Raw genomic sequence first — 16,453 nt, forward strand, 5'->3', positions numbered from 1 at the left:
AGAAATATTCCTAAATATTTCATGGTTTTAACCTGTTCTAGTAAAATTAATGACATTACTTATGGTTCACTCTGTATTACGTCATATCAAATACTTATGTCTCTAGTACGTAATAGCATTACATTTTGCAAATTTATAATACTTTTTTTATATATTTCAATACTAGAATAGCATAAAACGTTGTATGTAATACGTTTATAGTCTTCATTATAAACACTCGTGAAAATTAACGCGCCCTCTTGCACTCACACGCTAAACATTCACTCGTGCCCTAATGACCAAGATTATGCACTAGTTACATGAATTATTATTACGTGTGTTTTTAATTTCACATTGAGATTTTTTCGTGAATGGTCGGAAGAACATAGAATGAACAAATAGTGCGTGTAGCAATAATTAAAGTTCACTAGGTGTGAGTGAAATTCTGAAAAACTACATCGCGGTTTGAATACGACTTCAGTCTTTTGTCTCAAATTTGAGGTTTTAGAAAAAAACGTTTGTAATAAGTATTTCTATACTATCCATTCTTCTAAAACGCATAAACCAACCCACACCCATGTTCTTTTCGCTTACACTCTTCAGAAACTAACACCTAGTAAGGCCCTGTGCCTGCCTTATACAGGGACATAATTTTATTTTTACTTCAATTTTTATTGTACCTGAGTTTTTGTATGTACTTCACTCCCACCCCTTCTACTAATGAAGTTCAACCGTCCTGCACACAGATCCAAGACCGCATATTCAGTCATAGTAGCCTTACGGTCATAGTAAACAGTACGTTCCAAAAATATGTTCGCCTTTTCCAGTGACGAAAGAACTTTCAATATTGAATCATTTTTGTACAGGTACTGTCGTCCATTTGCCTACGTCGTATCCCGGCTTCCCCCACCTGCTTTTATTCGCCAGCTAGTGGCTGGGCTGTCGTCTTACCTCTTTTGTGAGAACATTAATTTCTGTTAGGAATTGGACGTCTACGTAATATTATATAACTGTTTAAAACAACATAAATAAAAGGGCCTCATTAAATAATTAACTGTCACGTGATTTCCTCCCTTTCTACGACCCTACGACATAACCACTTGGACGGAGAGTAGATAGTATGTCCGAGTAATTTTATCTTTTCGGATCGGGCAGAAGTGAAGATTGAATTTACAGTACGTAAGGTAGGCCTACTCTTTTATAGAATAAGTACAGAATTATTTCAACATGAGTTACTAGTTACGAAGGACGAAACTGGTAATTGGGATTAGGTACAATAGTCTATAGTGCGATAATATGCACATTAGAACTGAAGCCTGTATCGAAATGAACGTCCACCATTTAAAAAAATTTGTTTAAATATCCATATTATGATTATTTTTCAATTTAACTTCATTTTCATATTGTACGCTAACGTGCTGTAGGCAGTATAATATACACTGCATAATGAATACGTCCACATGGATAACTCAGTTCGTGAGTAAAAACACTCATTGTTAATACTATACTGCATTTTGATTAAAATGAAAATGATCAAACTCAAAAGCGCGATATTTCCTAGTTTACATAAATGGATGATCTACTTTTCTTCCCTCCTACACCTAGCAAAGTGATTTGTTTGTATATTACGCCAGTATCATCGAACTGCAGTTGTGGAAGGGGGTAGCAAACGGTGTCGATCCAAAGGTATAGCCAGGTTAATATTAAAAATGTTAGTAAAAATAAAATGTTGTCCTTGTACAATCAGTCACTCATCTATGCTTGCCTTTCTGGCAACTCGTATCTGCTGGGTAAGGTGGAGTGGGGAATTAAGGAGTAGTTATCAGTGACTCGATTGAGTTATTAGCTCCCAGGCCTGGTATAAACAGCGACTTTCAACATAAATTTCTGATAAAACCCCACCACGGTAAAACACCTGACCTCTGCGCGCATTCCGTTGTCACTATCACCACTCTCATTGTACTGCACAGGTCATTTCTTGTGCCGGCTTTCGAAATCGGAGACGACCTGCACTCTGTATGTACCTTTAGCCAAATTCTCCAGTAAATTTTCATTTCACTCGGTAGAAAATGTTTCAATTCAAGACTTGCAAGTTTTTAATTTAATATTTTTGTTAATTTGTTTTATTTCAGACAATGCTTCGGATTGTGTTCGTGGTGCTGACATTATTGTCAATGTGTCACTGTGCCCGGATCCTAGTTCTCTTCCCATTTCCCTCGATGAGCCACAAGATAATAGCCACACCATTGCTGCGAGAACTTGCCACAAGGGGACATCAAGTAACGGTGTTCAGTCCTTACCCGGAGAAGCAGCCACATCCGAATATTACAGATGTTGTAATGATCGAAGCGGTTTACATGAACCACATACGTGAGTTCACTTTGTTTACTTACGTGAAAGCCCTGATCACATGTAACAGGTTGATCAGTGTAATGCACCTTCAAGACAACTTTTATCAATTTCACTATGCTGCCATCTAGCGACTGCAAAATCAGTCACGTTATAATCCTTATGGAATTGCATGGAGTGATAGCTTGTAACAGTAGTTTCATCTAGCGGTCGCATAGGCGGAGTTATGGGAGCATGGGAGGCACTGCCGCACCTCAAACTTGCCTGAACTCTTTTCTTTTTAAAAGATTTTTTTTTTAGTTTGTTTATGATGAAGTTTCTGTGCTTAAATTGATGAATTAATGTCTTCAGACCATATGTCTGAACTATAATATTTATTTTAAATTTCTGAATGTATAAGAATTCCTATACCTCATTTGAAGAATGGAAGCACTGTTATGTATCTTTTGTAACAGCCTGTACTCATGTGTTAGAAGTCTGCAGGTGTTCAGGCCGCCACTTGGAGATGTATGAATAACATACTGTACAACAATGCAGAAAAAAGAAAAGTAATCCCAGTATAATGTGTAAACTTAAAGACGAGATTAAATAATAATATAGCATTAGTTCTACTCTTTCAGGGGCGAGCTAAAGTTTTTCTGTATGTATTATATTTTATGTTACAATTATTAGCAAAATTATAAATAAATAAATAAATAAATAAATAAATAAATAAATAAATAAATTAGAATTTACATTTCATTTATCTTCCAAGACTTCTCCCGCACCGTGGCGTCGCGGTGTAAGGCATCCTGCCTAGGCCTGGTGTTAAGGAATGCGCGCTGGTTCGAGTCCTCATGGGGGAAGAAATTTTTTCATGAAATTTCGGCCAGTGTATTATATTTTATGTTACAATTATTAGCAAAATAATAAATAAATAAATAAATAAATAAATAAATAAATAAATAAATAAATAAATAAATAAATTAGAATTTACATTTCATATATCTTCAAGAATTGTCCCGCGCCGTGGCATCGCGGTCTAAGGCATCCTGCCTAGGCCTGGCGTTAAGCAATGCGCGCTGGTTCGAGTCCTCATGGGGGAAGAAATTTTCTCATGAAATTTCGGCCAGTGTATGGGACCGGTGCCCACCCAGCATCGTGATGCACTTGGGGAGCTACGATAGGTAGCGAAAATCCGGTTCAGCAAACCAGCTATAACGGCTGGGGGGATCATCGTGCTAACCACACGATATTTCCATTCTGGTTGGATGATCTCCACCTCTGCTTCGGCAAATGAACGTGAGGCCAGCAGCCGGCTGGTCGACTTGGCACTTCAGGGCTGCAGCGCAATGGATTTACTTTTTTTTACTTTATATCTTCAAGAAGGTAAACTTCATATAAAAAGTTCCTGTTAGCACTGTTACGTAGTTTTATTGATGTATGTTTCTGTACGAGAGAGAAAAAGAGGGAGATTATTTTAAGTTATGCCCCATTATAATGTGTAGTAGACCTACAGATCAAGTCCTATACAACTCGGTCCGAAACATTGCGGATGTGGATGTAACACTGTAAGAAACATGCCCCCCGAAAATATCTTTATTTAATGATCATATTCCGATATACTGTACCACGGTCAAACTATAACGTGGGTGGAGGTAAATGATGTCCTCCATAACCCAGTTATATGGGGATTCTATGGTTTTGCTTTGAAGATCCTAGTGGCTGTTCTCTTCTATATGTTGCCATTTCATAGCATGGGAATGGCCAATCTGATATATGTGTGATCAGGGGTGAATGTTGGTCCATATCTTACAACCGCTTTCTTTGCAGGCAAGAAACAAAGAGGCATATTCATGCTGGCATTTTAAGGCCTATTTCATTTTCAATTTAACAACAACTTGAATTTATAATTGTTTTGACTTTGATATTTTGCAATTTTCCTTCAGGTCCGAAGAGCATGTTCGAGATACGAGGCGGTTATAAGTATATCGACACTCACTGGGAAATGGGCGTGTCCATTACAGACTTTATGCTGGAGGACCCAAAGATTCAAGCATTAATCCAAGCAAAAGACAAAGAATTTGACCTTGTAATCATCGAAGCTTTCTTCAATGAAGCCTTCCTCGGATTTGCCCATAAATTTCAAGCGCCAATCATCCAGCTATCAACCATAGACGGAGGTTCTTGGGTGGGTGACTGGGTAGGGAACACGGCTCCCTACTCGTACGTGCCCAACAATTACCTTCCTTACACGGAACGGATGAACTTCTGGCAACGCTTCATCAATACGCTGTTTGGAACGTACATCCTGGTTGGGCGACACTTCTGCTATCTACCTCAGCAAGATGCCATCATGAAGAAGCACTTTGGGGCGTCGGTGCCGTCGCTGCAGGAACTGGAGGGTAGGACTAGTCTCCTTCTCCTAAACCAGCACTTCAGCCTCAGCGGCGCTAAGCCACTGTTGCCCAACGTAGTGCCGATTGCTGGAATTAACATACCGACACCTCGAAACCTGACAAAGGTATGCATGAAAAGCTTCAATTCATAATGTTAAGGAGGAATGTCTATCTATCTGGTGTGATTCAAGGGGTAGAGGAATCGCGTAAAATTTATGGGACCAGAGTTGGTTTTCTTAGGTGAACCCCTTTTTCTTCTGCTTGTGCGGTGGTCTTAGGGCAAGTTAGTCACATGAGCAAGGAATGAGAGATGCTAATACGTTAAAAATGTTCACAAGAAAATCTCCATAGCCAGTTCGAAGCTCGGTTGAGAATGCTGTCTTGCAGAAAGGATTTGGTTTTCCAAAGGTTAGGAGATGCAAACCAGGAGTGGACCGAACTCCAAGAGCTGTGGTGAAAGCAACCGATCTAGGTGATGGAAACTCCGAAATTAAATGACCTGGTCCCTCAGGTTGAGGGTTGGACGTGGTCCCATCCATCCCACGCTATGAAAACAAAACCAATTGAGAAGCCAAATCACAGTAATATCAAAACAGCTTCAACAATATGCCGACTTCAGCGATAATGAGATGGCGTAGGAAGGGTGAGTCGAAAGATGACTGGAGGTCTGTGATAAAGAAGGCAAAGATCCTGATAGAATAGTAGAGTCACGGAGTCAGGTTCACAAGAAAGAGAATGGATCATAGTGGTCCAGTCATCATCATCATCATCATCATCATCATCATCATCATCATCAGATACTTATTGCATTTGACCGTCTGGCAAGTTCCGTCTCTAGTTCTTCCTATATCAACTCTTTCAATGTTTCAGTGTCAATCAAACTTTCTCCTCCAAATCAGCTTATAACTGCATGTCTGTAGTGAAATTTCGTCTGATTCCATTAGTACTACACGGTTATGTCATTATCAGGCTTCGGTCCTGAGCACAGAAACGCATGAAGTTCAGAACGCACGGACGATAGTGTTGTGTTGGTCGAGTGGAGTGGGAGATGGAGCGCGCCGTAACTTCGTGTTTCAACATGTAAACAGTCCGTCACAGTACGGCACAAAATATATTTCACTCTGTACAAATACAGTATATACAGTACATTCCTAGTGTAGACAATAACGGTGCTATTCATAGACATTTCGTTTAGACCGCGGTACAAGCGTGCTAAACTAGCCCCGTCTATCGACTGGTTATTTGTCTAGGATTCATATCATATCGCTAACAATGGTTTATGAATTCGAAAAACGTTAGTTCGCTAATCATCCACCGGAAGCCCGCGCTAGGAATGTCTATTAATACGGGCCTAAATGTCTACCATTAAAGTATTAACGTGAGTTGTAACCTTCAATCAGGCGTCCCTACGCCGAAGCCTGTTACACGTACCGCAGCCAAGCAGCAATAAGCCTACACACAACGGTAATCCACATTACGGACCAACCTGTGCTGTTGCTGTCACCCTTCCACACGGATCATGACGTCATTTATACTCCGTGTACTCTAAACCTCATACTGGTTACTCTGTGTCCCTAGGTCGAAGCCTGGAAATTACTTCTTAGTGTTTATAGGCCTATAATACAGGGTGTAAGGTATTTTTTTGTTGGTTATACGACGGTTTATCAAGTGCTATTGTTATCTAGCGTCTAAGTGAGATGAAGGTGATAATGCTAGTGAGATGAATCTAGGGTCCAACGACGAAAGTTACCCAGAATTTGCTCTTAACCTCCTGAGTCCTGAGAGTATAATATACTATACTTCACACATGATTATGATATAAGATGTATGTGAAGAGACCCGAAGTATAGTACAGGTATAATATACTTGCATTTGTGTCCTAACTGTAATCTGCTGAATTTTTTCAGAGCTTTTCCTCATTTAAGTGACTCTTTTCTTGAAGTGTAGAATTATATTGAACTTTAAAAATAGACAAAAATATCTCAGGACTCAGAAGGTTAATGGGTTTAGGGAAAACCCCGGAAAAACCACAACCAGATAGCTTGTCCCAACCAGAATTTGAACGCGAGCCCGCTAGTTTCACGGTCAGACGTGCTAACAGTTACTCCACAACGGTGGACTGGAAGGTGTTCAATGACAGTAACTTAAAATAGTAAAACACTAAGATAAATGGCTGAGAAATTTCATTTTGTGTTATTTCTTTTTATCTAGCGGGAAGTCGACCTTTTTTTTTAAATTGCAACATCGCAGTAAATTCAATAGAAACATCTCTTTTCTCCAGCAGAGAGGGCGCTTATATAGCCATTACCAATGTCAGACTTATTTCACGACTACCCTTGGTAGCATATATATATATATATATATATATATATATATATATATATATATCGAAAAGGAAGCCAAAACGAGCAAAATTGTATTAAGCGTCTTTGTTTGAAATGTTCCCTTATCCCTTGAAATAAATTACGGTTCACCCTGTATAAGTTTCTTTGTCCTCTCTGATGAGGAGCGAACTGCCGTTGGATAATTGGACGGAGTTACGCAGATAGAGAGAGAAATATTTGAAAAAATCCTCTGTCCTCCACTGAGGGTGACCACAAGGATCCAGAATGCAATAATACAATAACAAATTTATAAACAATGTTGAAGATTATGATTACGATTAATGCAGTGTTATTTAACAAGTGAGAGAACAATTAATTTAACTTAACATAATATGTTAATTTATTATTTGGAGAGAATCTCTAAGAATTTTAATTTTAATTTCAAAACCAACTGATAATCTCATTATTATTATTATTATTATTATTATTATTATTATTATTATTATTATTATTATTACTATTATTATTATTATTATTATTATTATAATAATTATAACTATTTCTTACCAATGTTTATTATTGTCACACTAACGTTAGTTATCCAATTTTCATTATTTACTTTCATGTTGGTTTATGATCTAGATATTAATGTAATAATTAAGTAAGCAAATGCATTTAATTAGAATTAGAGTCTGGCTGGGCGGAAGAGAAGGGCTACTGGCCTTAGCTCTGCCAGATTAAATAAATAAATAATTATTATTATAATTTGAAAAAATTGAGCTATTTGCACAGATCTGTTTTGGCTGCATTATTTAATTTGGATAAAATAAAGAATGCAATATCTACATTTTTCTGCTTTTTATAAGCATTTTTTGCGTTAAATATATTTATTTATTTTGCTTTGCAATATTCAATCAACCGCTGGTCTGTTATTAAAAATCGGTTAGCCTTTTTTCTAGTATTATTTATGTTATTTTTTGTAATAGCATGAATTTTACAACCGTTGCTTACGTGATTATACAAGCTGACGCATAGAAAGATCAAAAGTGGGACTCGGAGCGTCATTATAATTTCTCCCGCTAGGTTCGTCTCACAGTTCTAGAAAATGATGGTTAGTTCCACTACTAAGCATTGCGTATCGTGAACATTGACTTTGTGCTTTACTGATTGAATCCCAAATTTATAAATGTGCCAAGCATATTACAGTGTTATCTGAAGTTTGTTGATGACATGTTAAATGTCAGTATGCCTTGTCCGACTCTCGAATGATGTGACCCGAAATGTAACTTAGTTTCATGCTTTGGTTCACCTTCAGAAAATACTACCGACAAAAGTAATGAATTATGTTCATGCTGTATTTATTAGGTACATATTATATGAAGGTTGTATATCATATGATAAAATATATGATATATAGCCTTCTTTGAGGGAGGTCTTCATATCTGTGCCTGTATTTCATTCCTTCATTGAAAGCTGGTGTACTTGGTACAATATTGTGTTTACTTTTCTTTGCAGGATGGATGTTATTTGTCACTTCTGTTACCCTTGTTGCCCCTATTTATGTTTCAAAAATTTTGTTTATGTTTCGGGAAATCATAGAGTATTACGGATGGTACCACATTAAGAAGCAAACGTTTTAATGTTGTGCTAACGCTAACGTCAGCATCTTCGAAATGTCTGCTGCAGTCACATGATGCTTTCCTTGCGTCCAAAGAATCCCTGGCTGGTCCCCTTGGCGAGAAATGGTTAAACACAACTTTTTCCTTAGTCCATCATATTGTGGAAAATGATAAAACAATAAATCACATCCTTTATTGTAGTTGGATTTGCACAATGGCACACAACTTAAACCATTTTTAATCACACAAATTAAAGACTAACTTTCAGTAGGCCTACTAGACTTTTTTCACCACTGCAAGAAAATATTCGCGCAATAATTATACTTCTCATGCATTGTGACTCCAGTTTCCTGTCGTTTGGTAAAAATCATGGCACTTCAAAGTTCATATTGTATTTAAAAAAAGAGGGAAAGTTAGACCTACTTTCAAGTGCTTAAATGAATGCAGGGAAATGAAAGATAATGCAGTATACATCTTGATTACATAACTTTCACTTATCACCATATATTAAATAATGCAATAAATTAGTTAAAATATAATAATAATAATAATAATAATAATAATAATAATAATAATAATAATTATTATAATAATAATAATTTAACTCCATATGTAGATGAAATTATTGGGGATCATCAGTGTGGTTTTAGGCGTAATAGATCAACTATTGATCAGATATTTTGTATTCGACAGATAGTGGAGAAAAAATGGGAGTATAAGGGTACAGTGTATCAGTTATTCATAGATTTCAAAAAGCATATGACTCGGTTAAGAGAGAAGTTTTATAATATGATATACTTATTGAATTTGGTATTCCCAATAAATTAGTTCGATTAATTAAAATGTGTCTGAGTGAAACATACAGCAGAGTCCGTATAGGTCAATTTTTGTCACTGTGGGCTAAAGCAAGGAGATGCACTGTCTCTTTTACTTTTTAACTTTGCTCTAGAGTATGCCATTAGGAAAGTCCAGGATAACAGAGAGGGTTTGGAATTGAATGGGTTAAATCAGCTGCTTGTCTATGCGGATGACGTGAATATATTAGGAAAAAACCCACAAACGATTAGGGAAAACACGAGAATTTTACTTGAAGCAAGTAAAGAGATAAGTTTGGAAGTAAATCCCGAATCAAAGTATGTGATTATGTTTCGTGATGAGAATATTGTACGAAATGGAAATATAAAGATTGGAAATTTATCTTTTGAAGAGGTGGAAAAATTCAAATACCTGGGAGCAACAGTAACAAAAATAAATGATACTCGGGAGGAAATTAAACACAGAATAAATAGGGGAAATGCCTGTTATTATTCGGTTGAGAAGCTTTTATCATCCAGTCTGCTGTCAAACAATCTGAAAGTTAGAATTTATAAAACAGTTATATTACCGGTTGTTCTTTATGGTTGTGAAACTTGAACTCTCACTTTGAGAGAGGAACACAGATTAAGAGTGTTTGGAAAATATTTGGGCTAAGAGGGATGACATTACAGGAGAATGGAGAAAGTTACACAACACAGAACTGCACGCATTGTATTCTTCACCTGACATAATTATACGTTTGAGATGGGCAGGGCATGCAGCACGTATAGGCGAATTCAGAAATGCATATAGAGTGTTAGTCAGGAGGCTGGAGGGAAAAAGATCTTTGGGGAGGCCGAGACGTAGATGGGAAGATAATATTAAAATGGATTTGAGGGAGGTGGGACATGATGATAGAGACTGGAATAATCTTGCTCAGGATAGGGATCAATGGCGGGCTTATATGAGGGCGGCAATGAACCTCCGGGTTCCTTAAAAGCCAGTAAGTAATAATAATAATAATAATAATAATAATAATAATAATAATAATAATAATAATAATAATAGGTGGAAAGGGTAGGCTACAGTGCGGGTGCAAAATTTGTCAAGTTTATTTTATTTCCGAAAATGTTTGGTGTATGAATTTAAGTACAGGGAAGACAGTACCTTGGTTTATATGTAATATCTTTTAATATCAAGAATGGCAGCTATTTATTTTAATATAATTGAGACATAGAAGTTTGGGAATTACGTATGTTATCCATTATATATTGCACAAAGCATTTAATAAACAACGGCGAGTCGTATAAATGCTACAAATATCAATGTCATTTAAGTGTTCTGCTACGAATATCTAGAACCGAACAGCGCTCGGAGTGGTGGAATTGGTATTACACGGGAACCACTTATTGTGTTTCAAGCGCTATGTCCCAGCTTATATAATCACGTAAGCAACAGTTACAACACTTCTTGCATAAAATGTTTAATAAAAACCAGATTTATTTCAATGGTCATTATCTCGAAAAAAGGTTTTTGACGGTTGATCTCTTATTGCGCAACTCCGTCCAATTTATGTATTGTTAAATACAGGGTTATTCAAAATTATCAACGCAGTATTTGTTTCGATTCCATTATTATTATTATTATTATTATTATTATTATTATTATTGTTGTATAGTGATTATCACAGAACTTGAAACGAATTCTTTATTTATAAGGTAATATAAACATCATGGTATTAGTCACCCCCGTAGCTTAGTGATTACTCATTAGAAACTCGACTTTATGCTCGGTTTGGATTTTTCCGAGGATTTCCTCAAATCAAAGCGAGTATTAGATAATGCCGTGACGAATCCTCGAACTCATCTTGTCAAAAATTACTTCGCTATCACCAACTCAACCTGCGTTGAATAACCCTTCATTTGATACGGTGTTGTTAAATAATCGATTAAAACCACAATGATCTTGTTTCCAGGAGCTTCAAACGTTCATGGACGAATCACCAAACGGCGTAGTTTATTTCAGTATGGGTACGCATTTGAAAAGTTCTGATATGATCGACTCCATGAAAGAGGCGTTCTTGAACAGCTTCTCCAGACTGAAGCAACGGGTTTTGTGGAAGCTGGACATAGACACATTGCCGAATCTCCCGGAAAATGTCAAAGTATCCAAATTCTTGCCTCAAGTCGATTTGCTCAGTAAGTATGCTATATTTTGTTTCAGACTCAATCTTCCTGTGTTACACAAACGGATATTTTAACGTGAAATGTTCATGCTTGAGTGTGAAGTGAAAAAAAAAATTATGAAAGTTTCAACATTTGATATCAATATTGCTTAGCGACGTAATTGATTACGTCACACTATTTTGAGTCGCTTACTTGGTAACGGATCAGACACCTGCATTGTTGTCTGCTAGAGCAGTGGTTCCCAAACTTTTTAAGACTCTACTCACCTTTGAGAGAGACTTTTGTGTGAGATCTCCCACTACCATACCGATACTTATCCCCGTTGGAAAAATTTAAATCTCTGTAAAATTGAAAACGGCTTTAATTTTACTCAAAATCAGTGGATACCAACCTATTCCTAATATACTGGTACCTGCGAGAAGAAATATCGGAATATGCTAACCTATATTCAAATTCTCTTCGGTTTCTTAGATTGGCCTTCTCTGCTGATGTATTTTTCGAATAGTTTAACACTTTTGAATGGTTGTTTTTAAAGCCAAGATATTAATATAGTAACAACCAGAGATAAAATTGACGGATTTATAAGGGAAGTTGATAATTGTCGACATCACTTCACAAAACGAAATTTCATCCAATGTATTAAGGAGCTCGTGGGAAATTAACTTCGTACCGCTTGATACAACAAATACTGGAGTAGGTTAAATACCAGTACGCTAAAATACAATAGGAAAAATACCAGTAAGCCAAATGGTCAGTAGACCATATGCAGTAGGTAAAGCGTCTAGTAATCGTTCTGACAGTTACAGATGGATACTGAGTCCCTTTCCAGACATTTGCCTTCAACTGGCTGAAATTCTAAAAAAAGAAAATTAATTAAAGACTCATTGGAATATGTATCTACTGATCAAAAGTTATCCCTGGCAGGGATATTAATGCGAATTTATGAGGGAGGATAACTTTCCAACAGGGGGAAATCCCCTCACACCCATCCCCCCGTTAATTCTCACCTTCTTATAAGTAGGAACCAATTCCTTAAAGATCTAACCATCAGAATAACACACAACTAAGAGCATAGACGTTCCATGCAATTAAAAGGGACAAGAATCCTGTTAAGAATTTGAAATCTTAAAAGGCTTGGTTTACACTTTCGATACAACAATAATACAATCACACAAGCACTGTATTCCAGCAAGAGGAGGTTTTATTTGTGATTGAGACATGGAATTCTTTCCTCAGATCACCCCAACATGCGTGTCTTCATAACGCACTGTGGAATCTCCAGCGCAAATGAAGCAGCTTATAGCGGCGTTCCGGTGATAGGGATCCCGGTATTTGGAGACCAGGACATAACTGCGCAGCGCACGTCAGAGCAGGGACTGGAGTGGTTCTTGAGTACGAGGAGATAACAACGGAATCCGTTTCAGGCGCAATAGAGGAAGTCTTGCAACCACGGTAAGAAACATTATTTTATGATTTACATTAAAGTTCTTATGTCCGCCAAGTTAGCTCTGTGGTAGCGTGTCTGCCTCCAGGCCTCCAGACTAGCCGGCCCGGGTTAGATTCTCGGTGGAGTCAGAAATTTTCATGTAAAATTTCTACCTTTGGACTAGGGAAGATGGCTGTACCCAACTTCTAATCACTAGATTGTGCATCAATATCCCTGAGTTAAATTCCAAATCTCTCCGCAGTGCATATGAATAGAAGGCATATGTCACTGTTGATAGTGATTCGTCCGTCGGACGGGGACGTTAAGCTTGGCGGCCCCCTTGGTGCTTTTCGACAGAAGTAGGTTACGTGCCGGCACTGGGTTTCCCCTTCTCCCTTCATCATCATCATCATCATCATCATCATCATCATCATCATCACTCATTCCATACACTACAGTAAGGACCGAAAGTCTTGTCATCCCCAACCCCCTTGTTTTTTTATTTTTTATTAGGTTATTTTACGACGCTGTATCAACATCTACAGTAGGTTATTTAGCGTCTGAATGATATGAAGGTGATAATGCCGGTGAAATGAGTCCGGGGTCCAGCACCGAAAGTTACCCAGCATTTGCTCGTATTGGGTTGAGGGAAAACCCCGGAAAAAACCTCAACCAGGTAACTTGCCCCGACCGGGATTCGAACTCGGGCCACCTGGTTTCGCAGCCAGACGCGCTGACCGTTACTCCACAGGTGTGGACACCCCCTTGTTGGTATGTTGATGTGCATCCATTTTGAACATGTCATAGCAGATGTGTGACAATGGTTGATACTTCACGTTCCAGCTTGTTTAGTGATCCAGAACATCCGTATGGGCACCATCATTGTCGCGGCACAAAATGGTGCGGCGCTATATCCTGTGTGAAATTTTTTCGCAGGAAAGGCGGTGTGATTTCTCTGTGGGGAATAATTAAGCACTATATCTCGAAACATCGATACCAGGCAATTGAAGATTTGAAGCAAGCAGTTAGGGAGGCATTCAAGGAAATCACATGTCAAAATATCCATTAACATACAAAAAGGGGGGTGGGGGTGACAAGACTTTCGGATCTTACTGTACACTTACACATACACACCCTAGTGCACGATATAACTTTCCACAGATACAGTACACATCATGTACAGCGTGACCCGCCGAAGTGGTGTGCAACTTGAAAATGGGTCACAGGTTTGCCATCTATCCGCAATATGCGGAACCCGAATCACGAAAAGTGAAGTGAGTAGGTATTAGATACACACATGCATTAAAGTTATAAATATATGGAGTATTCTCCACGTTTGTAACTGATTCTCATGCACTAAATCGTGATCAACACTATTCTTCTTAGAAGTGTTTTTGGCCGCTAGCCTTAGGATACGCTACACAAATGTAATAATCGAATTTCATATCAGTACTATACCTGGGAGACAAAGGACACCATGTCTTGAAAATAAAATTATTGTCCAGGAGAGTAGTGTAAACAAAATGGGACATAGTGTTATTTTAGGGTAAAGAGACAGATGTTCTTTATTTTACTGAGACTGGACATAGTGTTCTATACCACCAAAAAGGTTTTTGTAAAGAGTATACTTTTCAAAAGAATTGCACATAGCGTCTTATGTCATCCAGTAAATTGTTCGAATTTTTGTTCTATATGGAGAGATCTTGGTCAGAAACATCTCCTTTCCAATGTCCCTGTTTACATTTATCTATGTCACCTAGTATTTGAATTTCGAACAACCTATAAATAGAAAAATCTGTTGATGTGTTAAAATACCAGTCCAAAGAAATAATCGCGTTTACAGTTGTTACAATCAAAGTCGACCTGGTTGGCGAGTTGGTATAGCGCTGGCCTTCTATGCCCAAGGTTGCGGGTTCGATCCCGGGCCAGGTCGATGGCATTTAAGTGTGAGAGTGGAAACACTTGAAGAGTACACAACGTAAGGTAAACATGGGGACTTTTACAATGCAAAATTCTTGCCTCTCACTGCCGAATGGAATGAAAATAACCTGAGATCCTTATAAACATAACAACCACCACCACCACCACCACCACCTGGAGACATCGTTGTATCAGGAACTGAGACAAGATGGCTCACTTGTATCCACTGATCAGGAAGGGCTTGGGGCTCCGGGTCCCTGGGGCTTATCAGGCTACTCCTTCGAGAAACTGGACCTGACTGTATCAGGTACAGATGCAGGATGGTCCACAACTCAGCGTCGTATTCACGAGTGCCACCCAGGCCACCTGTCGTAGCTGGAAAATCATCGCATATATAGGGCGCACAATGAGCCAAATCGTGCCTAAGTGTACGGACCAGTCCCGGTTCATTCCGTGTAAAGTCAGCCAGTCAACTTGCCCATTGTATTTTCATGTTTACTTTCTTCTTCGTCACGTATTTTTTTACAACGAAATACAATGCGACGTCTGTTTGTTATAGTTTTTTATGGAGTAAACGCCTGTCTCGGGCCCGGAAAAGTGAGTAGCGTGCAGGCGTAACGAATAGAACTCAAGAAATGCCTAAGGCGATAAAATTATACAGACTGTTTCATAAAGTATAGCCCACGTTGTAGGAACCAGTGCTATACATCATTTTGAGCAAAGATGTCACACGAACGTAGGCCCAGTTAATTATCATTATTATTTTTTTATTTATCTGTAAAAATCCGTAAAGGCTGGTCCACAACAAACCGGGAACTGAAACGACGAGAACTAGAATGGAAAAATTGTTGAAATAAATATATAAATGTGAGCATTCACAATTCTTACTATTTGTTTCTACCTCATTCAGTTTTTCCTTCAAGTAATCTCTCTTTTTATTCCTAAGTGCAAGACTTGCTTCCTGCCTTTCATTGAAATAATTATCTCTGTTCTCCACAATTGGATCCTGTAGGAATTTCAATTTTGCCTGTTTCCTTCTACCTAGTACATTGGATCAATCTTCATCAAACCAGAGTCCGTATAGGCTAGTTTCTATCTGATGCTTTTCCAATTCACTGCGGGCTAAAGCAGGAAGATGCACTATCACCTTTACTTTTTAACTTCGCTCTAAAATATGCCATTAGGAAAGTTCAGGATAATACACAGGGTTTGGAGTTGAAAGGGTTACATCAGCTTCTTGTCTATGCGGATGACGTGAATATGCTAGGAGAAAATTCACAAACGATTAGGGAAAACGCGGAAATTCTAGTTGAAGCAAGTAAAACGATAGGGTTGGAAGTAAATCCCGAAAAGACTAAGTATATGATTATGTCTCGTGACCAGAATATTGTACGAAATGGAAATATAAAAATTGGAGATTTATCTTTCGAAGAAGTGGAAAAATTCAAATATCTTGGAGCAACAGTAACAAATATAA

The 16,453-nt window shown here is 37.9% G+C and overlaps 1 protein-coding gene across 1 annotated transcript in view; it reads left to right on the top strand.

Annotated features, from left to right (window-relative positions):
- Positions 1-16,453, top strand: part of LOC138709966 (UDP-glycosyltransferase UGT5-like) — a 48,564-nt gene that overhangs the window by 7,621 nt on the left and 24,490 nt on the right. Inside the window, exons 2-6 of the mRNA XM_069840649.1 lie at positions 2,112-2,349; positions 4,257-4,831; positions 11,420-11,642; positions 12,867-13,033; positions 15,211-15,347. Of these exons, the coding sequence (XP_069696750.1) occupies positions 2,112-2,349; positions 4,257-4,831; positions 11,420-11,642; positions 12,867-13,033; positions 15,211-15,347 (1,340 nt within the window). The remainder of the gene's footprint in view (positions 1-2,111; positions 2,350-4,256; positions 4,832-11,419; positions 11,643-12,866; positions 13,034-15,210; positions 15,348-16,453) is intronic.

This window comes from Periplaneta americana, chromosome 12 (assembly GCF_040183065.1).
Source record: "Periplaneta americana isolate PAMFEO1 chromosome 12, P.americana_PAMFEO1_priV1, whole genome shotgun sequence".
In the NCBI taxonomy this organism is placed as follows: domain Eukaryota; kingdom Metazoa; phylum Arthropoda; class Insecta; order Blattodea; family Blattidae; genus Periplaneta; species Periplaneta americana.